This window comes from Jaculus jaculus, chromosome 2 (genome assembly GCF_020740685.1).
Source record: "Jaculus jaculus isolate mJacJac1 chromosome 2, mJacJac1.mat.Y.cur, whole genome shotgun sequence".
NCBI classification, from domain to species: domain Eukaryota; kingdom Metazoa; phylum Chordata; class Mammalia; order Rodentia; family Dipodidae; genus Jaculus; species Jaculus jaculus.
This window is the reverse complement of record NC_059103.1, coordinates 23,613,671-23,641,235: the sequence shown is the minus strand read 5'-3', so window position 1 is coordinate 23,641,235 and position 27,565 is coordinate 23,613,671. Positions and strand designations below refer to the sequence as shown.

The window sequence follows — 27,565 nt, the reverse complement described above, 5'->3', positions numbered from 1 at the left end:
TCCAGGTCAGCCTGAGCCAGAGGGAGACCCTACCTCGAAAAAACAAACAAACAAACAAAACAACAACAACAACAAAAAAAACAGTTCTGGAGAACTCTGTTCCATGTACGCAAAGGGTAAATTTTCCCATCAAGTCTGCATGACATCAAGCTCAAGCATGAAAAAGGACTGCTCCCAACTTCCACTCCTTTGTTTCACACTCCATTTGAGTCAGTATCATCTTTACTTCAAAATAGCATTTTTATTATATAAAAATGTAAAAATCCAGCAAAACCAGAAATATGGATATATTTTCCTGGGCTTTCACATTTGTTGATTTTTATTCGCATCTCATTTTCAATACAATTTACAACCTCATCCCCATTTTCAGTCTGATTATACAAATGCAAAGTGGCGGAAAGGTCTGGAATAAATACATCAAGAGGAAGCAGGAGAAAGCAAAGCTGTGAGGCCAGGCTCCATGCGCAGCTTCTATGAGGGCCGAGTGGCTGAAGTAGCAGGGCAGGAGGAACGGGAACAGGGCAGCTTGCAGCTCGCGCGCTCAGTCATCCTTGTCTTTGGCTCCGTGTTTGAGGATGCGCGTGAACTCGATGTAGTTGAAATTCCCCTTTTTGTCGATGGGGGCTTCTCTGTACAGCTCATCCACCTCCTCGTCGGTAAAGCGGTCGCCCATGGTGGTCAGCAGCTCCCTCAGGTAATCCTCCTGGATGGTGCCTGCAAGGCGACAGAGAGGATGGACACGTACGGTCACGGCGCTTGAACGATTCCCTCTAAACCAAACCAAGCTCACATTTCTGAATATCCACCATCTACCACAGAGTAAAGCTGCTGGACAGGCACCTGTCACTGTTTTCCAACTGCTCTTGGAGTCCTTCAGCAATATTAGATTTAATCATAGAAAAAACTTAGAGCTAATATGTTGAGATGGCTCAGTGGGCAAAGCCTGTGCCACCCAAGCGTGAGAACATCATGGGAAGCTGAGCGCAGCTGGCACTCAGGAGGAGGCAGGAGGGTAGCCATGAATTCAAGGTCAGCCTGGGCTACAGTAAGACTCTAGCCTGAAAAACCAAAAAGAAATAAAGAATAAAACTGACTGTGGTGGGTAGCATACACCCATAACCTCTTTTATACCTACGGCGAGATGGGAGGCAGACATAGGAGAATTTCCAGAAGCTCAAGGTAAGTTTGGCAAACCAAAGAGCCTGTCTCAAACAAAGTGGCAGGTGAGAACGGGCGCCCAAGCCGTCCTGTGATAGGCACTCACACATAAACACTCACACACAAAACCAGACATGCACCTGAGGATAAGTGCCTACAAAGTTAATCCTCTTTTTTTTTTTTTTTTTTAAATGTTGGTTTTCTGATGTAGGGTCTCCCTCTAGCCCAGGCTGACCTGGAATTCACCATGTTCGCTGTGTGGTTCTCAGGGCCTCAGACTCACAGCGATCCTCCTACCTCTGTCTCCCGAGTGCTGGGACTAAAGGTGTGTGCCACCACACCCAGCTCTACAAAGTTAATCTTTGTTTTTTTTTTTAAATAATTCAGATTTATTTATTTATTTATTTGACAGAGAAAAGGGGGTGGGGAGAGAGAGAATGGGCACGCCAGGGCCTCCTGCCACTGCAAACAATTCCCAGGTGCATGTGCCTCCTTGTGCATCTGGCTAATGTGGGTCCTGGGAAATCGAACCTGGGTCCTTTGGCTTTGCAGGCAAATGCCTTAACCGCTAAATCATTCCTCCAGCCCATCTACAAAGTTAATCTTAGGTACTTTTTTAGAGGTCAAAACACCCTATTGTAGAGATAAAAAGTCAAATAAAAACAAGAAGGCAGCAGTCCAGAACGGAAGGTAGAGGTCAAGACAGTGTGCGGGAGGAACAGCACGGTGCTGGGGGGGAGGGGCAGGGAGCAGGAGAGGGTGGCACCAGGCAACGGTAAGGCTGCGTGGACTGGCGCAGGAGAAAAGAGCAAAGCAATGAATGGGAGAGGGGAAAGGTGAACAGCTAGGCTTTACACATTAAACATTTAGGGCTGGAGAGATGGTTCAGTGGTTCAGTGTGCTTCCTGAACAAGCATGAAGACAGAGGGGGTCTGGGACTGCCTAAATTCAAACCTGCAAACACCCACAAAAACAGCTGGATATGATCACACACATCTATAACTCCAGGCCTGTGGGCAGCTGGGACGCGAGAATCGCTGGGGCTTGTGAAACAAACAAAAACACACACAAAACCCCTCACAAAGACCAGCAAACTCTATAATCACTAAGTGAATCTTAAGGAAAAACAGGTCGGTGAGTGGGAAGTGGACTACACGTTCTCGTGGAGCCTGCAGGCGCACGCGCACACATCACACACTCCGCACATACTGTGTGCGTGCAAAAAGATGTTTATCCAAAGGCACGCTAAAATAAAGATAGTAATAAACAAGTCAAAGCAAAACCCGAGGAAACTCTAGAAAAGCAGAAGTAACACCAACAATAAGGCTAGACAAAAATGCTGCGTACTAATAGTTAATTGCTCATGTTAGGTAACTGAATCTTTAGAGACTGAAGGTCTCTGGAAGAGCAGTTTTTATTGTCTAAGAGACATTCAGGAGTGGATCCTAATTCTTCCGATTCTCAGGAAGCTTGGCGCCAAATTCAAAGATGAGAGATAGACAAATTTCAGTTTTATGACCTATATACTGCTGTCATGGTTATTTCTGGCTGTATTGTTCTATTCTAAGTAACAGACTATCTTGGGGCTAAGGAGGTAGACGGCTGTGCAAGCATGAAGACGTAAGTTCAGATCCTCACCATTCATGTAAAATCCGGTGGTGCACACCCACATCCCAGCTCTGGAGGGCAGAAAGGAGCACGCCCCGAGACTTGCTGAAGGGATGAGCTCTGGGTTTCGTGAGAGGCCCAGTCTCAAAAAACAAGGTGGAGAATGACTGAAGACACCCAGTGTCTGCCTTTGGTATCCACATACATGTGCATGAGCGCCTGCACACAAACACACTTGCACTCCCACCGCACACATGCACAACAACTTAAAAACAGTTGTCATAGAGCAAAAGCCTCTCCATTTTGCCTGGGCCTGCTCATAAGCTGACTCATTACTCAGAAAGCTGGTCCATCCAGCTTTCTGTTAGGTACTTCTGGAACGTCGGTCAGCAGGCTGCTTACAGAATCTTATCTTTTGCAAAAGGCCAGTTTATGGTCAGAATGTGAAGCCCAGTGCAGTCATGATGTTAAGCCATTGAGGCAAGATTAGATGAACACCTGATTACACCCCCTCTAGGTTTCCTGACAATTCCAAAGCCCCAAATCACGTCAGCCAGCTTAGTCCCCCACTTTTCTTCCTCTATATAACCACTGTGTAAAAAATAAAGACTCTGAGGCCTTGACAAACATCTAGCATGGTCTCCTTCTTGTGTCTGTTTGCCTTTTCTCATTCAGGTTAACTTCCCCACGTGTCCTTGTTCAACTCCCTGCTGGCCGGGGAGGATTTGTTCTTTTTATGTGTGTGTGTATATGTGTTTATGTGTGCTCATTGTGCTTGCTTGTTGTGTCGTATCTGTGACGGTTTGTGACTAAAGAGATGAGAGGGATGCAGGTGACACCCCTTTCTCTTCTAGAGAGCTATTTCAAGGGAATCAAAGACCTAAGCTTAGAACTTAAAAAAAAGGAAAAGTAAAATGTCTTTTTCAGGAGAGAATTTGCCAGGTATTTGTTCTAGGTCAAGTTCACCTTACATAGAGGATTATTAAAAACAACAAAACTTCCTCTAAAGAGGTAACTTATAATTTGTCAGATATTTTTTTAAAAAGATTGTAATGTCCTGTTACTTAAAAGGAGGAGGCAACTGATCTGACTTCTAAGCCAGCTTGCCTCAAGATAACAACACAATTTGCCTTAGTTACTTCTAATAAAATCATTTCCAAGTGTGTTATTGGTATTAATGACATAAAATTGTATTAAGACTACTTTCTTATTAGTAATAGGATTAATCAACTTGGTATAATTTTTTAATAGCCTTATAAGAAAGATAATTAATCGCTTCTTGGCCTTTTGGCTAAGATCAAGTGTAGTATCTGTTCTTATCAGTTAATATCTGATACGTCCTCTATCTGAGGACAATATATTACATGAATTTTTGGAGCTCAGAGTTGGAATAGGAGCTTGCTCTGTCCACACTACGCATTGACCTGGTATTGCAGTACCTCTAGGAATGGTGTACCCCCTCAGGGGAATTTTAAAAAAAAAAGGTAATTAATGATGGGGTGAGATAAATTGATTAAAGAAACTGGGAAGAAATTTTTCAATGATTACTTGTTAAAAATGCCTTCTGAATGGTACTTAGATCAGAATGTTAAAGTATATAAATAAACGTGGGTGGATGTAAAAAAAAAAAAAAATTTTTTTCAGGCTAAACCTAAATACCATGCCTAAAGTTAAAGGTTTTGAACCTGTTTACAAACTTTAAAAAACAAACAACTGCCCCCTAATTTTCAGGCTAAAATACGTGCTATAGCTTGCTTAAGCTTTATCAAATTAAGTCATGGGTAAAACATAAAATTGTTTTATGTTTATAAAAATTTCTGTGGTACATAAAAATCAATAGCTATTGAGTTTAAGCCAAAATCATTGGTTGTCAAGTAATGTTTTTTCTTTCAAAAAATTTATCAAGGGTTATATTAATATTTACCTAGCTGTTTTGGCTCAGAAAAGACCAGATTCTACTCTATTGTATGTAAAGTAACTGTCTCAATGTTGGCACCATGATAACATTTCATTAGATTTGGTTAACTTACATTAAAAAATTCTAGCTATACAGAACAGTTTTGATGCTACTAAGGCTGCTAATGATTTATTTACTACAATTAAGTCTGTGTTACCTGGTTGGGACTCTATAAGTTCCTGGGTAGGCAGCTTTACAGCTGTGGGAGTTTGCCTTCTGCTTCTGTTACACTTATTGCCTCTTTTCTTCAAGTGTTTAATAAAGTCTATTGTAAATGTTTGCACAGAGGTCCGAGCTATACACTATAGGACATGTCTTTGTCTCTCTCAGACTTTATCCTAGTTCTCCCTGAATTTTGTCCGGCTGGTGGCCAGAGACAAATAAAAAGGGAGAAGGAGAATCTAAAACGGAGAAACCTGCTGGGTCAAAAAGCACCGAGGATAAGGTAATCTCCATTTTGATGGGCTAAGCAAACAATGGTACTTTATGACTTTTTAAATGATAGGTTCATCTAAACAGATGGTCAGAGGCCAGAGGCCCCCACAATGGAGTGTTTCTGGAATGCCCTTAAAATGGAGATTGCTCCAGGACCTTAGAGAAATTAATAAGGCCATGGTACCTATGGGGGCTCTGCAACCAGGCCTCCCCACTCCAGTAACAATTCCTGCAGTATATTGTAAAATCATTATTGACCTAAAGGATTGCTTTTTTACAATTCCCTTACACCCTGAGGATCATCAGCAATTTACATTTAGTTTACCTGTGGTAAATTTTAGAGGCCCTGAAGATAGTGGAGGCTACAATTCTGAGCCAAAGGGTCACTTTTATCTCTTATAAAAAGCCTCTTCTCCTGGTCATTTGTGCCACTGACTTTACACCCACTGGGGTGTTCTGGCAGGAGGAGCCCCTCTTCTGGGTCCATTTACCCTCCAAAAGTTAAAAACGGGTGATTTATATCCCATAAAAGGCTCTCCAAGAAATATCCTTCACCATGCCTTGTTTGTCCTAAACTTTTTAACCCTTGATACTTAGGGAAATTCAGCTGCTGATTGCTTTTGGCACACAAATACAAAAAATACCTTTGCCAAAGCCATGTGGAAAGATCCTTTAGCTTTAAAATGGAATGGCCAGACTCAGTACTCATTTGGGGCCGAGAATCAGTATGCTTGTCTGACACCAAAGAAAATGCTGCAAGATGGCTACCAGAGAGACTTGTAAAACAAGCTGATGATCCTCCAGTGACATCTCACATATCCAGGGAAGAAACACTTCCCTGAGAAGATCTCCCTTTTTTCCTAACAGGACAAAGCTGGAAGGACCTCTACTTATCTTAATCCTCTTACTCACAATCGGACCTATTATTATAAATAAAATCATGTCTTTTATACGTCAACAGATTGATTTAAGGTGCAGCCTTTGCAGATTCATTATCACAGACTGGAGCTGGTGGATCAAGGCGTTGCCACTGAAGCCCTACCACCTGCAGCTGTCACTCTCCCTTGACCTTACATTCTGTACTCATTTACTATACCGCTGTCCTCTACACCTCTGCTATTGCTGTGGTCTACCTGTCATAGCCAAATAGCTACCCCTCCTACGGGAGCTGCATGAGGATCCAGACCTATGCATGTCGGCTCACAATGAAGTGAGTGCGATATTGGCACCAACATGGGTGCGAGGCAAAGCACTGCAAGGGAAGGTCCTTATCTGACCGCTTCTGGATTCCCTGAGGGGCATAACTGGCTTGCATGGAGGTTGGTACCATAACTGTTATCACTAAAGCCATGCCTTGCTCTCTGGCTACATAAGCCCTGCCTCCGCCCGCCAAAAGGTACCCAGAGCCAAAGATTGTGGGAAAACGACATCCCACGGAAGGAGTCGGGTCCCTACTCCCCCAGTTGGTTAATGCCCACTGCTGCAAAGCGGGCCTCCCCCTCTTTTTGTATAAAAGAAGGGAGGAGATGTTGGGAGCTATGAATCAAACCTCAGCCATGTTAACAGAAACCACCATATAGCAAGTTAAGTTTCTACTTCCTCACCTAATATTCAACTACCAGGGGATTGTATGCTTGGCTGAATACTCCCCCATGCTGTCAGTAGCTGATGAAGAAACAAAGGCACTGCAGCCCACCAATGAATAGCAGGCCTCCCCCTCTTTTGTATAAAAGAAGGGAGGAGATGTCAGGAGCCATAGAGCAAAAGCCTCTCCATTTTGCCTGTCCTGCTCATAAGCTGACTCATTACTCAGAAAGCTGGTCCATCCAGCTTTCTGTTAGGTACTTCTGGAATGTCGGTCAGCAGACTGCTTACAGAAGCTTATCTTTTGCAAAAGGCCAGTTTATGGTCAGGATGTGAAGCCCGGTGCAGTCATGATGTTAAGCCATTGAGGCAAGATTAGATGAACACCTCATCACATCCCCTCTAGGTTTCCTGACAATTCCAAAGCCCTAAATCACGTCAACCAGCTTATTCCCCCACTTTTCTTTCCCTATATAACCCTGGGGCCTTGACAAACATCTAGCATGGTCTCCTTCTTGTGTCTGTTTGCCTTTTCCCATTCAGGTTAACTTCCCCTCGTGTCCTTGTTCAACTCCCCGCTGGCTGGGACAAATAGTAACAGCATATCTTCATTGAAAAATTATTTTACTTTGTTTTTTTTTAATTTCCTAAAATGTGCTCCATGCCCTGTGAAATGAGACTGAGCACAAACAAACAAACAGCACTCACCAGTTGCTTCTTCATCAAAGCAGGCGAAAGCATTGCGGATGACGTCCTCAGGGTCTGTGCCATTTAACTTCTCACCAAACATGGTGAGGAACATGGTGAAGTTGATGGGCCCCGGGGCCTCGTTCATCATGGCATCCAGGTATGCATCAGTGGGATTCTTCCCTGTAAGGCCACATTTGAACACTTAGGACAAAGATTTCATGTCATGAAAGGATTATTTTGCTATTATTATGTTATGCCACTAAATATATGTATATATAAAATAAACTTTTTTGTTGTTGTTGCTTTGTTGTTTTGTTCAAGGTAGGATCTCACTCTAGCCCAGGCTGACCTGAAACTGACTGTAGCTCCAGACTCTCCTTGAACTCATGGCGATCCTCCTACCTTGCCTCCCAAGTGCTGGGATTAAAGGCTTCATTCAAAGTATTTTAAGGTGTGGGAAATACAGCCTGGGAATACAGAATGAGTGCCAGGTCAGTCTGGGCTAGAGTGAGACCCTAAGCAAACTAAGCAAAACGAAACTCTGACTATGAAGCAGGAAATGCCACACTATTGCATCTTGAACGTTGATAATATTAAATGTCCATCAGGGGAGTTACTTCAATACCACAGGTTCAAATCCCTCAAATATTTGTTTTTCTAATTATGATATAGTTGCCCATGAATTCTTTAAAATTATTTATAAGTTGGCCATTCAAGTTCATACAATTAGGTTAGTTTGGGGTTGGGGGCTTATTTCAAACCATACTAAATAAAATACTACTAGGCTGTCAAGGAGACAGAAGTGCTGTCTGCACGTGTGGCTGAATTGTAGTCTGTCTGTTTGCTGTTTGGTTTTTACTTTGAGATCATTCTCACTCTGTAGTCCAGGCTGGCCTTGTGTTCTCAGTAATCCTCCTGCCGTAGCTCCCAAGTGCTGGGATTACAGGAGAGGGCCACCATGGCTGACTTGAACTGGAGTCTTGATAGCACTGGCCAGTTAAGGTGGAGAGCCCCTGTGAGAAGGGTGGGGAGACTGAGATTCAAACCCAGCATTCCAGACCTTGCATTCGGTGTCATGCCTGTTGAGGGTCTCCTTGTCGCAATCTGTGAAAAGGACTGGCTGAAGTTAGTGTCTCAAAAGTCCCTCTCAACACGGCTTGCATACTCTAGCGAAAAGGACATATTAACTAGGTATCGTATCTTAGAAAGCACCTCAGGCCAGAAGTGGTGGTGCACGCCTTTAATCCCAGCACTTGGGAGGCAGAGGTAGGAGGATCGCTGTGAGTTTGAGGCCATGCTGGGACTACATAGTGAACTCCAGGTCAGTCTGGGGTAGAGGGGAGACCCTACCTTGAAAAACAAAATAAAACAAAAAAAGTGAAAGCACTTCAGAATTATACCTAATTACATGCTAATGACAGTCATATCTAGAATGACAGTTCACATTTTAATACCTGGATTTGGGTGAAATCTAAGTAACACACTGACATCTATTTCATTGCACTATGATTCTGCCTATTATATCTACTCAACTTATATAGAAAGATTCACTGAATAAGGGAAATAAGTACAAATCACTACTTTTCTTTCTATTTGCTGATCTAACCCAACTCTGACAGCATGGGGAATGACCGTTAACAAAGAGACATCAAGAGAGCTCTAGGGAAAAAAGGAATCTAAGGTGTGGTCTAGCCTAAGCACCTTGGGCTCATTCAAGGGCTCGAGTCACCAGCTGATTTACAGACCTCCCTCAGTTTCTCCAACAAGTGGCCTCTTACTCAAGCTACCATAAAGACCGACTGAGCATCTGCTATGAGCAGGGAATGGTCTCGAGTGCTCAACATCTGGAACAGAGGTACGTCCTGAAACTTTCCCCTGTGGCCTTTCACGGGCCAGGTGTTGAAGCAGGATCTCACTGTAGCACAGGCTTATCTGGAATTCAGACTCATTGGGATCTTCCTGCCTCAGCCTATTGAATGCTGAGGTTAGAAATGTGAGCCACCACGTCTGGCTGGTGGCCTGCTTCACTTACTATACTCAGGTTTTCTGAATGCAAAAATCTCTGGGCTATAATCTACCTGGCAAATCAACAAATAATCTTCAATTTAATCTGAATTTGGATAAAGAAAATTTCAACATTTGGTGAATGTGTTTACTAATTCTGGTTTTTGGTTTTTTTTTGAGTCAAGGTCTCATGCAGCCGACAACTCCCTATGTAGCTGATGATGACCCTGAACTCCTGATCCTTCTGTCTCTGCCTCCCAAGTGCTAGGGTTATAGGAGTGTGCCACCACGGCCAGGTTTATGTGGTGCTGGGGACCGAACTCAGTGCTTCATGCATGCGAGGCAGGCACTCTACCCACTGAATCACATACTCAGACATCAATATTGTTCTTTTAACATTTTGTAAGCTTGTAGCTTTCAAAATAATGTTAGGAAGAAAAAAAAAATCAACATTGGAGGTAGAGAAACAGAAAATAGTCATCATTTTTTGTGCACTTAAAAACAAAAAGCCCCACAATCCAATCTCTTTCAACTATAAAATCACAGCAGGGGCTGGAGAGATGGCTTAGCGATTAAGATGTTTGCCTACAAAGCCAAAGGATCCCGGTTTGACTGCAGGCCCCACATAAGCCAGATGCACAAGGGGGCACATGCATCTGGAGTTCGTTTGCAATGGCTGGAGGCGCTGATGTGCCCATTGTCATTCTCTCTCTCTTCCAAATAAATAAGATCAAAGTAAATAGCAACAAAATCATATGAGAAGCAAAAACCTGATACCCATATGCCCAAAATAACAAATGGTAGTTTGTGGTTGAAGGAAAGTTTGTTTCTTCACACTTTCTTTAATCATATAAGAGGTGTATATATTGAGAAAGACCCTTTCCCTGTGTTCCCCTTTTGGATAGCACCATCCTTCCTCCTCAAAGACACTACTCTTAGTGACCAGCACAACTCCGCTTAAAACCTGTCCTTGCTTCTATTAATTTAGACATCATAGACTTCAGCTACTTAGCTAATATGAGCACAAGCTACCTGGCCACAGCGTGCGCCAGGGCCCTACCCCTGCAGACCGGTCCCCTCATGTCTGGCCCAGTTGCAATCTATGATCTCCCATCCCCTAAATCTCTCCAGATTCCTTCTGAGACAAGGAAGATTTGTACATCACGGAGAAAGGAGTTCACAGAAATGGATTATTATTTGGGGGGGGATGCATATAAAAGTCCACCACACCCATATAAATGCCAGGCATGGTGGCACATGCCTATAATCCCAGTACTCAGGAAGCAGAGAGGTAGATCCCTGGAGCAAGCTGGGTATCCAGACCAGCTAACTAAGTGAGCTCTGGATGCAAGTGAGACTGCTGGCCTCAACATGCATACACACACACGTGACACACACACAAACACGTATATGCACAGACCAAGAAAAACAGAGTCTACCTAGTGAGGCAAGCATATCATGCAGGTCTTCCTTGTCGATGAAGCCATCTCTGTTCTGGTCGATCATGTTGAAGGCCTCTTTGAACTCCTGGATCTGGGACTGGTCGAACATGGCAAACACGTTGGACGTGGCGCGCTGCGGGCGCTTCTTGGTGGTCTTGGTCTTTGCTTTTTTGCTTGACATGGTGGCTGTTTAATTCTGGAGTTAAAAAGAATAAATAATACAACAAAAATATAACACATAAAGTAAAAAGAGCTACACATACCTCAAGTTAGTAAAAGTATCTTTTATAAAATTATCTTTTAATTTACTTGAGAGAGAGAGGGAGTGTGTGCTTCGCATGCCAGTGCATTTTGCCTCTGCAAACAAATTCCAGACACATGGGCCACTTTGTGTATCTGGCTTTATGTGGGTATATGGGCCTGCAGGCTTTGCAAGCAAGGGCTTTGACTGCTGAGCCATCTCCCCAGCCCAAAAAATATCTTTAAAATTTTTAAATTCAAAGCTGGACATGGTGGCACACATCTTCTATCCTAGCACTCGGGAGACAGAGATAGGATTGCCATGAGGTTGAGACCACCCAGAGACTACATAGTGAATTCCAGGTCAGTCTGGGCTAGAGTGAGACCCTACCTCAAAAAACCATTTTTGGTTTTTAAAAAATTTTTTTAAAAATCCATGTGTGTGTGTGCACACGCGCACATGAGCCATGGCACAATTGTGGAGGTCAGAGGAAAACTCTGGGGTGTCTGTGCTCCATCTTCTTTTAAGACAGGGTCTCTTGCCACTGCACATGAACTGCCAGACTGCACACAAAGGTCAGATCAGCTGAGCCACCAACTTGGGACTCTCAGGGCTCCACTTCCCACTGTTGGAGGAACCTTAGGATTATAGGTGCACAGGCCACTTTGCATTTGACCTTACATAGGTGCCAAAGAACTGAACCTGGACTGGCAGGCTTTGCAATCAAGTGCCCGTAACTACTGAGCTACCTCCCAGCATTCAAATACCTTAAATCACCCCAGTCAACCTTACCAACAATCACATGTGAGAAGTATTATTTTCCCATTACTACCACTATAACAAACTCTGAGCCTCAGTTTTATCAGCACAATATGATACCTACTTTGCATAGCACACAGTGAGAACTAAGCAATGCACTATATATACTGTGACTGCTGCGGTCAGCACGTGGTCCGGCTCCCAAAGGTGCTCACCTCTAACAAGCATCATCAAAAGCTGTTTTCATCTTGCAGCCTTTCTAGTCTTCCCTGCATCCCCCCTCCCTTTGACAAAAGTTATAGACCAGCAGTGTAACACCCTGTCAGCTTTCTAATCCCTCTGGGATCCTCCACAGAAGGTCTCGGCACTGACAGACATCCGTCAGTAACTTCACTGTCAAGCAGAATGACACTTTCCAATTCCTTCATTTATGTGCATTTTAAATAATGCAAGTAAACAGTCATGTATGTGCCGTGACTGCCGCAGTCTGGTTCCCCACTGACAACGGACTGTGTTCACGCTAGTCTACACCATGGGCCCTTGGTCTGTACTGAGCTACTGCATCTAGTTTTGCACAACCCAACTTTATGTGGTCTGCACAGCAATGCCACAGCCTGAGGATGCAGTGCTTATGTGCTCTTCCTGCTAGGCCAGGCACAATTTTACAGAAAACATCATTAACACTGTCAGCTTTGGGGTTAGAAGGCCAAGTTCAAATCTCAGCTCCACCATTACTGGCTGCACGTAACCACGGACACCCACAAATGCCAGAGCAACTTTCTGATCTGATGTTCATCTTCACAGCTGTCCTAGGAGAAAGGTATACTCGCAATTAAAAAAATTCTCAGTGTCCCTATGTACTGAAGAGCAGTGCCCAGAGTAAGGTCTGGCCTTTGCCCTCTTCTCCTGGGAGGTGAGCTTTAGGGTCCTGGAGTGCTCAGAGCCTTGCATCTGTTTTAGTTCTTCCAACGCCAAAACTGTTACATGAAGGTTTTTACCCCAAGCTAAAAATTCTATGACCCTATTTATTTAAGAATTTAATAGGCTTCAGTAGGCTGGAAGGGAAAAATTAATTCTATCTGTCAATCACTTTTGTAATAAACCCATTTAGAAAAGCTCCCTAGAAACTAATTTTTTATTTTAATAAAGTCAATTGCATTGTGTTAACAGTTAACTCAAAATAAACTTATTTAAACATTTTGGAAGCAGTCAATTGTGAAGCCTGGTTGAAGCTCTCCAAGAACAAAGCCAAGATAGGATTAAACACAGACTGATTTGATTACTGGAGATGCCTTGTAAGAAAGACCAGAGCAGCTGCTCCCAGAAGCCTCAGCTGGTGGGGCCAATCTGAGTGCCAAGAGAAGGAAAAGGGAATGGAAAACCAGGGGCAACTCACTAACTGGCCCTTGTCAAAACATGTTACGGGGCTAGGGAAATGGCTTAGCAGTTAAGTCCAGCAAAGCCAGAGGATCCCAGTTCGATTCTCCAGGACCCACATTAGCCAGATGCACAAGGGGGCACATGCATCTGGAGTTTCTTTGCGGTGGCTGGAGGCCCTGGAGCACCCATTCTCTCTCTCTCTCCCCTCCCTCTTTCTCTCTCTCAAATAAATAATTTTAAAAAAATGTTATAGCTGGGCATGATGGCATACGCCTTTAATCCCAGCACTTCAGAGGCAGATGTAGGGGGAATTACTGTGAGTTCAAGGTCATCCTGAGACTACATAGTGAATTCCAGGTCAAACGCCTACCTCAAAAAACCCAAATAAATAAATAAATAAATAAATATGTAAAAATGCTACTGGGCACATATCTCAATGTAACAGCACTCTGACTTATTCACATTTATTTCTTTTTGAGGCAGTCTCACTTTACCCTAGGCTGGCTTTGAACTCACAGTGATCCTCCTGCCTCAGCCTCCTCCTGAAAGCCACCACACCCAGCTTTCTAATTTCTTAAATTAATGAATGTGTATGTGGGCACATGTGCCACGGTGCACTTGTCGAGGTCAGAGGGCAACCTCAGGGCCTATGCTCCACTTCCTTTGAGACAGGGTCTCCCGGAACTGCCAGAGTGCAAGCAAACTGGGATTCTCCCAGCTCCACCTTCCACTGTCAGAGGTACACTGGGCTCACAGACAGACAGACTGCACTACTTTGTGTCAGGCTTATGTGGGTAGCTTGGGGATTGAATCCAGGCCAGCAGGTTTTGCAAGCAAGTGCCTTTAAGGCACGGGGCCATCTCCTCAGCTTTCTAAATTTCTTCTTTTTTAAATATTTTATTTATTCTTATTTTGAGAGAGAGAACAAATGAATATGGGCATGCCAGAGCCTCTACGCACTGCAAATGAACTCCAGATGCATGTCCCACCTTGTGCATCTGGCTTACGTGGGTACTCAGGAATTGAACTTGGGTCCTCAGGCTTCATGGGCAAGCACCTTAACCGCTGAGCCATCTCTCCAGCCTTCTAATTTCTTTTAATAACTTTTTTATTTTGGTACAATTCTGGAGAAATCCACACCCATGTCTTGAGTGTGTTGTCTATTTTCTAAGCACCTCTTTTCCTTAATGCACGTGCTTAATTAAATCCACACTAAGATTATTTCTTAATAAACTCCAACTTTGCTTCATAAAAAGAAAAAAATATCTTTGTTTTGAGGCAGGGTCTCATTGTTGCCCAGGCTGCCTCTGCCTCACAAATGCTGGCAGTGCTGGGATTTTTAGATATTTAGGGTTAGGGATAGAGCACAGTGGTGGGTGGCCAAAGCCCTGGGTTCAAGCCCCAGAACCACCAATACCAACCGCCCCCACCCCCGACACACCTGTAAAGAGAGGCAGAGTTATACAGAACCACTGTTAGGAAGTCTGGCTCAGGAGACACTGCTGGCCTCTTTCTGTCCTTGCTCTCAGCTAAGCACCTTGGCTTTCTCAGCTGCCTTGCTGCCCACTCCATTTCCACCCACCACATCTGGCTTTCTCTTCTCCACTGCAAATGCTTTCAAACTGCCAAATCCAGTCCAAGTCTTGTGGGACCTCACACCTGCGTTCAACACCATGGGATCCCTCTCTCTTGCCCTGCTGCTGAGTAATACTAGACATGAATGTCTCAGGCGGAGAGAGCAAAAGAGCCCAACCCCAAAGACTTTACCTTCTACTGGGGGAGGCTGGACTATGGAAGAGGCTGTACGCTCCACTCACTCAGCCCAGCTCTCCCATGTTCGAGAACTGCTCCTTCTCTATCTGCTTCTTAGACTTTGATCTCCACTTGACTAGAATCTGCTCGGGCAGTACGGTTGAAAAGTTCTCACAGCTAGGTATGCTGGCTCACACCTTTAATCCAAGCACTTGGGAGGCAGAGGTAGGAGGATCACTGTGAGTTCAAGGGCACCCTGAGACTACATAGTGAATTCCTGATCAGCCTGGGCTAGAGTGAGACCCTACCTCGAAAAACCCAAATAAAAAAAAAAGTCCCGAGACCACCAGTGTTTCCCACTTCCCAGGTCTAACTCCAGGCACACCTTCACCAGTGAGCCTCAGACTCACACATCCCACTGTCCACGAGACAGACCATTTGGAGAGCCCACAAACCCTGCGAAGCCAGCACAATGCAATCTGAATCCATTATCTCCCCTGTGCTCAACTCTCCCAGCCTTCTGCTTTCCCAGCCTGCCCACGCACTCATCCAGCCAGAATCCCAGGAGGCATCTTCCACAAATCCTCTCCTGACGAATCAAGCCCTCTCCTAAATACTTCTCACATTCGCTCATCTTCCTCCTTTCTCTGCCACCACCCTGAGCTCCACCCCCATCATTCATGTAGACTTGGTGCTTTGAAGACAGGGTTTATGTACATATCCCAGGTTGGTCTCCAAATCATGATTCTCCTGCCTGAGCTGCCCCAGTGCGGGGAACAGAGGCAAGCACCATCAAGCCTGGCTCTAGGGTAGAATATCTTACAGCCTCCAAAACAGTCTCTGGCTCCACCATGACTCCCCCTTACATTCTGGTGGGCAGTGTCTGCAACGTTCCACTTTTTAAAACCTCTGCCTCTCCTAAAGGATAAACAACAGCTTAGACCTGGCACACAGTCTCGTCACTACACTAGCCAGCATGGCCTCTCAGCTTCATCTCCAGCCATTCTCTGCTTAGAACTTTCCTCTCGGCAACATCAAGCTCATATGTCTCCAAGGTACTGTAAAGTTTTATGCCTTGCTATTTTTCCAAGTCAAAATGTCCTGGCCCCTTCCAATGCCTTAGGAGCAGAAGGAATCAAAGGTTTTCTCAACTTTTACTGTTCTTACCATTTTTTAGGAAATACTTTTATTTGCAGGTGTGTGTGTTGCAGTCAGGCTTGCATTGCTGGAAGATATCACCCAACCAAGAACAGCTTGTGGGAAAAAAGGTTTATTTTGGCTTACAGGCTCGAGGGGAAACTCCATGACGGCTGAGGAAAATGATGGTATCCTCGCCAACATCAGGTGGACAACAGCAACAGGTGAATGTGCCAAACACCGGCAAGGGGAAACTGGCTACAATACCCATAAGCCCGCTCCCAACAGTACACTGTCTCCAGGAGGCTTTAATTTCCAATTTCCATTAGCATTCAGAACACCTAGGTTTATGGGGGACGCCTGATCAAACCACCACAGTGTGGGTGCACAAGCATGGGAGAACTAGGGTCTCTGCTGCTACAAACGCGAGCCGTTGCATCACACTTTGCGTCTAGCTTCACGTGGGCACTAAAGAATGGATCCTGAGCTGGCTGCTTTGCAAGTGAGGCCACTGCCTTCAACCAACCACTCAGGCATCTCCCCAGCCCAGTTACTGCCATTTTGAGAATACTGTTACATCAATTAAATCCTAGTTTTTAACCAGTGGGTTGCAACCCTATATGGGGTTATATAACTGAATGTAGGAGTCACGACAAATTTGCGAATGGTTTCTAAATGCACAACAACCAAACAATAAAAACCAAACATGTAACGAATCTGGTTCTTTGGGCAGTTCCCACTCATGCTGTGCCACAAAGCTCTGCTATACCACTTTGGTTCTGCACGCGTGTGCACTTCACTCAGCACATGCCATCATACCACATACAACCACATGCCACCACCGCGTGCTGCCTGAACACTTGGGCTCTGATTCCAGACTCCTGTACGCAATGCACGGAAGGGTGTTTACTATATTCACAGTTGTCTTATAGAAATGTATTGGCTTAATTACAGGAACTTCTCAGCATGTAAGTACCAAATTAGTGTGTCTCTGGAGTATACTGGGTTACAATGCTTACTTTTATTTATTTATTTGTTTTGCTTATTTTTATTTATTTACTTGAGAATCACAGACAGAGAGAGAGAGAAAGAGAGAATGGGCACGCCAGGGCCTCCAGCCACTGCAAACAAACTCCAGACACATGCGACCCCTGTGCTTCTGGGTAACGTGGATCCTGGGGAACTGAGCCTCGAACAGGGGTCCTTAGGCTTCACAGGCAAGTGCTCAACTGCTAAGCCATCTCTCCAGCCCAATACTTGCTTTCAAAAATTACTGTTTGAGTTTCTGAGTTGAGTTTCATTTAAAAAAAATCAGAGCTGGACACATGGCTTAGCGGTTAAAGCACTTGCCTGCAAAGCCTAAGAACACTTGTTCAAATCTCCAGGTCCCATGTACAGCCAGACCCAAAAGTGACGCAAGCATGTAATGTCACACACGTGCACAAGGGAGCGCACGTGTCTGGAGTTGGTTCACAGTGGCTTAAAGGCCCTGGTGCACCCACTCTTATCTATCTCTGTCACTCCCCTCTCCCCTCAAAAAATAGTTTTGGCTTGAGATTAAGGCAGGATTTACAACAATTTCTGAAATGACGCTAAACATACTTTTACCACTTTGTGCTATGTATGTATGTGAATCAGTATTCTCAGCCCAGAAAAAATACTCTATATTCTGATTAATCAAATATTCAGTTAAGAAGTTTTCATGTAAAAACAAGTATCTACTAGAGTGCAGATTTGCTTTCATGACCTTTAGAAAATGGTTAAAATTAAATGCCAAAGAATTTGTTTTCAAATAAACTTCTTAGGAATTTATTACCAAAAAAAGTTTGATTTGTATATCCATTTTACATATCTATATTCTTGGGCAAAAATGGTCACAAATGAACAGAAAAAGATTAAGAAGTTCCACATTAAGCAAAACAAAACTGCCTGTTTTACAAATGAAACTCTTCAGTTCAGTGAAACTTTCACTTTGCCAATGTCATCTGTACCCAACACCATTAATTTTAGGTTACCTCCCTCCCTTTCTTTCTTTTGTATGTGTCTCGTGTGTGTGTGTGTGTGTGTGTGTGTATGCATGCATGCATGGGACGGTCAGAGGTCCTAACTCTCCACCTTATTTGTTTATTTTTTTCTAAGGCAGCGTCTCACTCTAGCCCAGGTTGATCTGGAACTCACTCGGCAGCGCTAGGCTGGCCTCGAATTCAGTGATTCTGCTCCTCTCAGCCTTTGTAAGTGCTGGGACTAGAAGCGTGCCAGGCTCCACCTTACTGCACCTGGAGCTCACTGATTGGGCTACACTAGAATCCTCACCCTGCTTTCACCTGGGTGCTGGGGATCTGAACTCGGGTCCTCATGCTCTCATGGCAAGCACTTTAAGGACTATCTCCCAGCCCCAGTTATGCTATTTCTATCTTAACTGTTTTCTACCCTTTGCTGATTGTTCTAGTTCACATTTTTTAAAATAAAACCTTTTAGTGTTACTGATACAATCTTAACATTGATTTCTGAGCAGCTACTCTTTTTTCAATTCAGTCATAGACACTTCTGAAATAAAGTCAAGACAGCAACCGAGAAGCCAGGTGGAAGATGACTGCACAGTGACTGGCTGGAACAGGCCCAGCCTGGGATTATGCAGGGCAGCAGTTCAGGATGGGCAGTATTTTCTATCAGTCATGATTTAACATCGACGGCTTTATGTACGATTGCTAAATTATCAGTGGAAGTATATTTTGAAAGCAAAAAAGCTTACATGTATAGATGAAATAATCTATAGCAGGTAAAATGTAGAGATGAAAATACCTACAATAAAACAGCGCAGAAGGTAATAAATTACCCTCAGTAACAAAATCATCCCCGGTCCTTCAAGCATTTTACTATTTCTATAAATGTCTAACACAGTGAAAAGGGACACATGTAGTGCTCAGAAACAGGTTTTACAGGTGGCTGTGGTATGCACCAACATACTTGCTTGGTGACTTAAATGTTTGCAAAATGACCTGGTGCTGACATGCAAATCAGAGCACGGGAGCCATAGTCGTGGGCAGAAGTCTGTTGACTTCATCAGCCTATCTGGCTTCCACAGGCCCCGGAAAGATGCTCACAGGGCACGAGCTGCCAATCACCTCTGACTTCCTCAGCATCCCTACAGTGTCTCCAAGCATCTCAGCAAGCTGTCATCACCATACGGCCAATCCACACGGAAACTGGCTGCACACCCAAATCACCTGGAAGTTTGTTTTGAAATCATGCCTGGTCTTAGTCTAGGGACAGAGTAAATACCAGGAGTGGGGCCCAAGAATTTAGCTTCAGAAATGCACCAGGTGATTCCAATGCACACTGAAGGGTGACAACACTTAGATCACACTGGCTGTGTATGTCCCCACTTTCCTGTGGTGGTTTGGTTGGTAGTTATGGTTAAACGGAGATAATGAAGACCAGCATTCCAATCCCAGCTCCGCAGCAGTTGTATGACCTTTGGCCATCTTTAGCAATCCCAAACTTTATTTTCCTCATCCACATAATAAGAGTAATTCACAGGCCCCAAACCAGCAGCTAGCAAGCGACAGAAGTCTGCAGGAAGCTTACTGCCCCCCAAGGATGACCTTTTAAGATGCCTCCCTTAACAGGTTTGGAGAGATTGCTCTGTGGTTAGTGCCAGCTCGGCGGAGGGGGGGGGAGAGCGGGTGTTAATTCCCAGCACCCATGTAAAGCTGGACACAAAGTGGTATATGCATCTGTGATCACAACATGCCTATAATGAGAGGCAGAGCCAAGAGACTCCAGAGCCTAAAGGCAGCTGGTCTGACCTCCCCAGCCAGGAGAGAGGAGGTGGAGCACACAAACCTCAAAGCTGTTCTCTGACTCCCAGACACGTGGCACTTACACACACACACACACACCCACCCAACAGAAATGCTGAAGAAACTGGCCATTCTCTTTTTAGGTGTTAAGTTTGGAAGCAGTTTGTTATAGATCAATGGAATGCTAACAAAGCTCGTGTTTGTTCTTTGACTTCTTTAATGTTCAAATTAAAAAATGCCCTTTGCTCAGAGTTAGAGCCACAGAATTTTAGAAAACTCCAATGGACCACAACCAAGTTTGCATTATGTAAGGAATTTTCTACTTCTGGCTAGAAAAACTTGACAGCTATTGGATTTCCACCCAGGCTCTGTAGGTTCCTCCTCTGAGCAAGTCTTTCCTCCCTCCGTACCCATCACTGCTCTCCAGATCTGGCTGATACCCAGTGCTGAGAGGCAGGTTCTGCGAGCTCCCTAATTGCAGCTTTCTTCAAAGCTCTGACTGAAAAACTGGACCATAAAGGTATCACGTAAACTGGTACAGTGGCCCAGGCCTATAATCCCAGCACTTGGGAGGCAAGAAGATCACCACAAATTCAAAGCCAAGCTAGGGTATATAGTGAATTCCAGGCCATTAGGTTCCAGATGTGAGACAGTGTCTCAAAAACTAAACCAAAACAAAAATAAAATAAAAACCTTAACAAATAAAATAGAATGAAGATACCAAAGTGAGACTCTTGGGGAGGGAAGGGATAGAGCTGATTTGGAAAACAAAGGGGTGAAAGAGTTTGGCAGGGCTGGAGAGATGGTTTAGCAGTAAAGGCACTTGCCTGCAAAGCCAAAGAACCCAGATCATTCCTCAGTACACATGTATGCCAGGTGCACAAGGTGGTGCATGCATCTGGAGTTCTTTTGCAGTGACTCAAGATCCAGGTACACTCATTCCCTCTCTCATAAATAAATAAATAAAATATGTTTAAACAAAGTATGGCAGATGGAGGGGGTGGAGCTGGAGAGATGACTCAGCAGTTAAGGCACATGCCTACACGGCCTAACGACCCGGGATTCAATTCCCCAGTGCCCACAGAAAGTCAAAGTGGCACATGCACCTGGAATTCATCTGCAGTAACTAGAGGCCCTGGGGCGCCCATTTTCTCTTTTTCTATTTGCAAATAAATAAAATATATTTAATTTTTTTTTTTTTAAGTTTGGCAGGTAAGTTGCCACAGGGGTAGGAGTCTGGTTTAGCAAGCAGTCACAGGAAGCCCTAAGAGAATGAACTCTCCCCCACACAAAAAAACCAAGTGGTTTCTGGACTTAAAACTTAAGGTCATTTACTATCCAATCTTTTCTTCACCAAGGTCTATCAGAATCTTTCAATTTTTTTTTTTTTTTTTTTTTTTTTTTTACAGATTCTCACGTTAACAATTGTGGTCAACCCTAGTTAATGTTTGTTCTAATTAGGGGGATCAAATGACTGGCTACAAACAACAGTTTGAAAACAGCAATCATAAAGAGAATTTAGTATATAATCAAATTAAAATACTTCACAGAGTCAACCTCATATATATAATAACATAATTGTTTTGATGCTGCATGCATAGGTAAAAATAGTACTCAGTTCGTAATTATAACTTTCTTTTTAGACAGCCAAATTCAACTTTTTACAGCTTTTCTTAGTATCAGGTAGACATTCCCCCAGTACCCATATTTTAACATTTACAATACTCATTATACACTGTCATTTCCTTCTCCATTATAGGTTTTACGATTGTACCACCTGGCTTTTTATCCTCTGACCTCCCATATGATTTTTATTGCAGTGAAATTTATATACAATAAAATGTACAAATCTCCATATGTGTGTGTGTGTTTGGCTATGTGTCCATCTTTTTTGTTGAGACAGGGTTTCTCACTGGCTTGGAGCTCATCAAGTAGGCTAGATTGGCTGGCTAGAGAGACCTGAGGATTGGCCTATCTCTGCCTTCTCATCACTTGAATAAGAAGTATGCAATGCCACACCAGGTGTGTCCCCCTCCCCCAACATGGGATTTAGGTCCTCATGCTTGGAAGGCAAGATTTTACTGACTGAGCTATTTTCCTAGCCTAAAATGTATAAATCCTAACATGTTTTTATACATGCACACATCCATGGAACCCAAGGAAGTTAGAAAAGTCAATATCACTCCAGAACTTCTCTGTAACAAGTCAACCCCTCTCCCACAGGCAACACTCATTTAGATTTCAAACTGGGGACCTTTTGTGTGCTAGGCAAAGTGATAACAACTGCACTACACAAACAACCCTTACATTTCTTCCTCTTCTTCCCCTCCTTCTCCCTCTCTCTTTCTTGACAAGATCTAGCTATGTATCCCAGGCTGACATCAAGATCACGGTCCTCCTGCCCCAGCAGCCCGAGCGCTGGGATTGGAGGTATGCACCACCATGCTCAGCTCCCTTGTGCAGACTTCTGCCTCCATAGCTTAGCTTTCTGTCGTTAAATTTCTTTCAAATGAAACATCCAGTATACACTTTTATATGACTGGCTTTTCACTCAATATACTGTTTTTTAAGATGGACTTATATACAGTGCTTATCGGGGGTTTGTGTGTGCAGGATTCCTTTCTCCTCCTCTTCCTCTTCCTGAGGATTGAACTGGGAGCTTCACATGCCAGGCCAAGCACTGCACCGCAGTCTTCTTCGTTCTTTCCACTGCTGAGTAGCATTACATGACCATACACTTTGCAAACACGTTTTTATGGCTTTTTGCCTTTATGCCTTGGTTATAGGGTCTAGAAGACTGTCTTGCACATGGCAGTGCCAAACAAACACTCGCTAAGCAAACACATACAGGCTCTCCTTCCTGTCATAAACACTACTACAATGGCCAATGTCCAGGACAAAGTAGGCCTTGAATTTGAATGCCAAAACAATGCTTTTTTCTATCATCTACCTATGAGCCTAGCATGCACTCTGTTCATCTCATCTTCAAGAGATCCTTAACAAAACCCACCTGCTTCATACCTGGAAGGACACGATCCAGGGACAAGCGCCCAGTGTTAAAAGGTACACCAGGCATTGTTTTAAGCACTTCATGTGCACTGATATTGTTATGCCCAGATCACAAAATTCCCAAAGACCACCAAGGAGCTGATAACATATGCAACAGCAAAGAGCGTTTATTTTTTGGGGTTTAAGCTCAGGTTCCCAGACTTTACAAGTGCAGTGGATTCGTCTGAGAGTCCTGAATGGCAGCAAGGAGAGATTTTTTTTTATTGAGGTTTGGGTGGGAAAAAGGGGATTACACGATTGGTTGGTGTGAACAGTAACTGTACTTGTATTCTTTTGATTGGTCCTAAAATGTTGGCGGAGAAAGGCTAGGGGAATTCCAGGCAGATTAGGTAACCTCCATTGTGATTGGCTAAGCAAGCAGCAACATCTGTATGCTCTTGATTGGCTGGGGCAGAAAGGCAGAAGGGACAAGTCTTGGGCAAGTCTCAGGCATGTCCTGGGCATGTCTAGGGGCTGATGTCAAGGCAGTTGCCCTGTTTAAGCAGGATCTTGAAACTTAGGCCCAGCCAGGGAGGCGTCCTACTGAAGCCTGTCATGGTGTCACTCTGGCTCCTTCATTCCCCCCTCTGCTTGTGACTAAGATGGACCCAATCATGGGTCCTTAATTTACGGAAGAGGCTCTAAGGGGCGATACTGGGACCTGCATACCATGAGTTGGACTGTGTTAATCCGTCCCTGATGAGATTAGTCTATTTACAATACAGGGCCCAAGGGTCAACAATAGTAAAATCAGAATCAGGGGTCCGGCCAGGGCTAAGAGCAGGGTAGTTAGCCAAGGGGACTAATTAAGTAAGTTTTCATACCAATTAGACGGTTCTTGGATTCTCCATTCTCTGTCCTTGATTCTTTTTTGTCAGTATGGCCATTGAGTTATGAATGACTCCTGAGTGGTTAAGATAAAAACAACATTCTACTCCGAGGGCAGCACAGAGGCCACCTTGTTGCATGAAGAGAAGATCTAGACCTTGTCTATTCTGTAGGGCTACCTCAGCCAGTGAGTCTAGGGATCTTTCTAGTTTACCAATTGAGTCTTCGACTCAAGCCAAATCTGAATTGCTTCCTGAAGGGTTTTATAATTTTTATCTGGAGAATCAGGACAACCCTATTCCTGTGGCCCTAGCCAAGCCCAGCCTGAGTAGAGGGTAGTGTCGTGGCTGCCCCTATGGCCCTTTTCCGTCTAGTTGGAGGGGATAGGGCAAATTCCATTTGAGTTTCTTACAGTATTTTATCCTGAGGAAGAGTTGTACCATAACGCAAAACCCTCCTCTTAAATTTAGAACTGTGAACGCATGGGGTCAGTCCAGTGCTGCAGGCCCACCATCCAGAAAGGGCAGCATAATGGGTATCATTCTGCACAGCGAGAGTCTGATTACATAACCCGGCAGGAGTTGGTGCCCTGGGGGCAGTCACACAGGTTCCCATCCCCGTTACTTGTTGGAGGGACAGTTTACCTAGTTGTCTCCAGGGGCAGGAGTACTGTGGGACATTGGTTGTTTCCCATAATGGCTATTCCAATATAAAAAGGGGCCTAACCAGCATTCTTTAGTCAGGTCAGGTTTAGAGGCATTGATTACTTGAAAGGTTCTGGAGACAAGGTCTCATATAAGGTGTTGAGAATATGAGAACCCTATGTCTTGGGCAGCTTGGGGGGTTTAGCTAGTGGGGTCCAGCCTGAGGCTCCAGCGTGGCAGATTGAGGTGTTTGGGGGCTGGGTACCAATACAGGATTGGGACCTATGGCTATAGGTGGGGTCCCAGGTATGGGGGTGGTCTTTTTAATTGAACTGTAAATAAGCACCCAGTTTGGTCATTGGAACCATATGACCATAGGTGCCAAGTCTTTCATACCTCCCAGGTAGAATCTTTTTTTCCTTGCTCTGTGAAGCAGATTAGGACGCAGTTGCAGCTGTTTTTAGTGTGTCCGGGACATGTGCGGACTTTTCAGCCTCGGAATTGGACATCTGGAGGATCATTGTGACTGACCTGAATAACATCTGTCTTTACAGGGGCAGTCCAATACATGTCCCCAGTACTTACACAAAACCAGGACCGGCAAAAGAACTCTTTTGCCCCCCCCCCCCCACATTGCTTCCTCCCAGCCTTATCTGTCTGTCTTACCTGGAAACACATAGAAATAGCTATGTAGAAGTCCCCAGGATCTCTGATCAGGGAGAAGGTCTAACAAATCAAATCCTAAATCAGGGGACCAAGTGTTGGTTGGTGCTATTTTGGATGTCTGAAGCAAGATGTCCCCAGTGGAGACATCTGTGACTACCCAGGTGAGATTAAATGGCTGATGAGGGTTAGGAGTACATACAGTAAGCAGGGCAGACAAGATTATGAGCGTTTGAGTTTGAGTCTTAATGGAGAACTTAATGGAGAACTCAGTTGATTTTCCATTGTGGCTTGTAGTCTTCTGGCTAAGCTGGAGGATCAGCGACCTTAACAGCCATTGGTGTAGTCAGGATCACGCCGTAGGGTCCCTTCCAGCAGGGCTCGAGGGTCTCGTGTTGGTGTTAGCGTACGAATACCCAGTCCTATGGCCAATAGCTGCGAGGTGTCGGTGGCATTGCAGTTTCATACATAGTTCTCAGACGCGGCCAGACATCCTTGTGAGCCTCGGCTAGCATTTCAAGGGAATCAAGCATTTATTATCAAATTCTGCAATTAGCTCTGCTCTTAAGTTAGGCAGTACGGGAGGAGGGAGGTCTGCCAAACATTATTTCATAGGGTATAAGCCCCATAACATAAGGTGAGTTGCACACCCTATAAAGGGTAAAGGGGAGGACACCCAGTCCCCGCCAGACTCCATGGTTAATTTAGTAAGGGTCTCTTTTAGGGCTCTATACATGCTTTCTACCTGCCCTGAACTCTGGGGTCTATAGGCACAATGTAATTTCCAATTTGCCCCCAACATCTTGACTACCTCTTGTGAAATGAAGGCTGATCCATTGTCTGAACTCAAAAGGGCTGGTGTGCCATACCTGGGAAGGATGTCTTTCAGTATCTTCTTAGTCACCACCCGTACTGTTTCATGCTTGGTCGAGAAGGCCTCAGTCCATCCTGAAAAAGTATCTTCAAAAACTAAAAGATACCTGTATCCACATTTTCCCGGTTTTACCTTGGTGAAGTCCATTTCCCAGTTTGGAGCCCCTCAGCCACGTCCTATGTTCTTTGGGTTGGTTGTCAGCATTGGTGAGCTTACAACTCAGGCATTTACTTGCAATTTCCTCAATCTGTGGTCTTAATTGAACACGTTAAGATGGGAGTGTCTGAGTAAATCTTCAGTCTTCCAGACTCCCAGATGAGTTGACCAGTGGATGTGGCCGAGGAATTCCTTAGCCAACTGTCCTGGTAAGATTAACCTACAGTCCCCAGTTTCCCAACCAGGTTCTGATCTTTTGGGTCATTGGAAGTGTATGGATTAATTGTAAATCTTCCTGCGTATAGATGGGCATTTCAGGCAGTGTTGGGGGTCCTTGGCCAGGCAGTACAGCTACCACCAGTTCAGGCTCCAGACAGCCTTTTCAGCAGACTCATCAGCCCTCTGGTTTCCTCTAGCCACTGGAGTATCTAGCTTTTGATGACTGGGACAGTGAATTACGGCCAATTTGGAGGGCAGCCAGTAGGTTCAAGATTTCTTATTTACTTTTAATAGTCTTTCCTTCAGCCGTAAGGAGGCCTCTTTCTTGGTAGATAGCCCCATGCAGGTGGGCAGTGGCAAATGCATACAGCTATCTGTATAAACATTCAGTCTTTCCCCTTGGCCCAATTTTAAGGTTGTGGTCAGAGCAATGAGTTCTGCCCTCTGGGCTGAAGTTCCCTTCGATAGGGCAGCAGCCCATATAGTAGCAGTTTCAGTCACTACTGCCGCACCCCCCGCATACTTCTGTCCGATCCTCATGAAGCAGCTGCCATCCATGTACCAGGTGGCTTCAGCATCCGGCAATGGTCAGATGCCAGGTCTTCTCTGATGCTGTGGACAGCTCAGGATCTTGGTGCAGTCATGGAGAGGCCCTTCTAGGTTCAGGTCGGGCACCAAGATGGCCATGCTGGGGAGGAATCGGACTCACAGGGAATTCAAAAGCAAACTTTGAAAATGAGGATAATGAGTTATATGGGCATTGCTCATCCATCGGGCAGGAGGCTGTTTGAGGACCCCCTCTATGGCATGCAGAGTAATGATGTGAAATCTTGCCCCAGGGTCAAGTTATTTGTATCCTTGATTAATTGGGAAGTGGCTGCCACAATCTGGAGGCATGGTGGCCAGCCAGCCATCACTAGATCTAATTTCTTGGACAGGTAGGCCATGGGTCAATTCCAAGGTCCCAAGGTCTGAGTCAGAACCCCCTTTGCAATGTCCTTTTTCTCATCCACATAAAGGCAGAAGGACTTGTTAATGTCTGGCAGCACTTAGGTGGGGGCTGTCAGGAGGGCCTGTTTAATTTTCTTGAAGGCTTGATCTTGGGCCTGGGACCACTGGAAGGGGGTCACCCTCTTTGGTTAGTTCATATAGGGACCTTGCTAGTTCAGCAAATCCTGGAATC

General features: G+C 44.5%; 1 protein-coding gene and 1 non-coding gene across 4 annotated transcripts in view; one reads left to right on the top strand and one right to left on the bottom strand.

Moving 5' to 3' along the window:
* Positions 1–221: 221 nt before the first annotated feature.
* Positions 222–27,565, bottom strand: part of LOC101617926 (myosin regulatory light chain 12B) — a 35,916-nt gene continuing 8,572 nt past the window's right edge. For all 3 annotated transcript variants that reach the window (XM_004662652.3, XM_045143445.1, XM_045143446.1), the window contains 3 exons: positions 10,876–11,074; positions 7,451–7,612; positions 222–714 (listed from right to left, as the gene is read on the bottom strand). In XM_004662652.3, the coding sequence (XP_004662709.1) occupies positions 542–714; positions 7,451–7,612; positions 10,876–11,059 (519 nt within the window). In that variant the 5' untranslated portion in view covers positions 11,060–11,074 and the 3' untranslated portion in view covers positions 222–541. The remainder of the gene's footprint in view (positions 715–7,450; positions 7,613–10,875; positions 11,075–27,565) is intronic.
* LOC123458879 lies at positions 4,038–4,227 on the top strand. Its single transcript, XR_006635830.1, has one exon. It is a non-coding gene; the product is annotated as a U2 spliceosomal RNA (small nuclear RNA).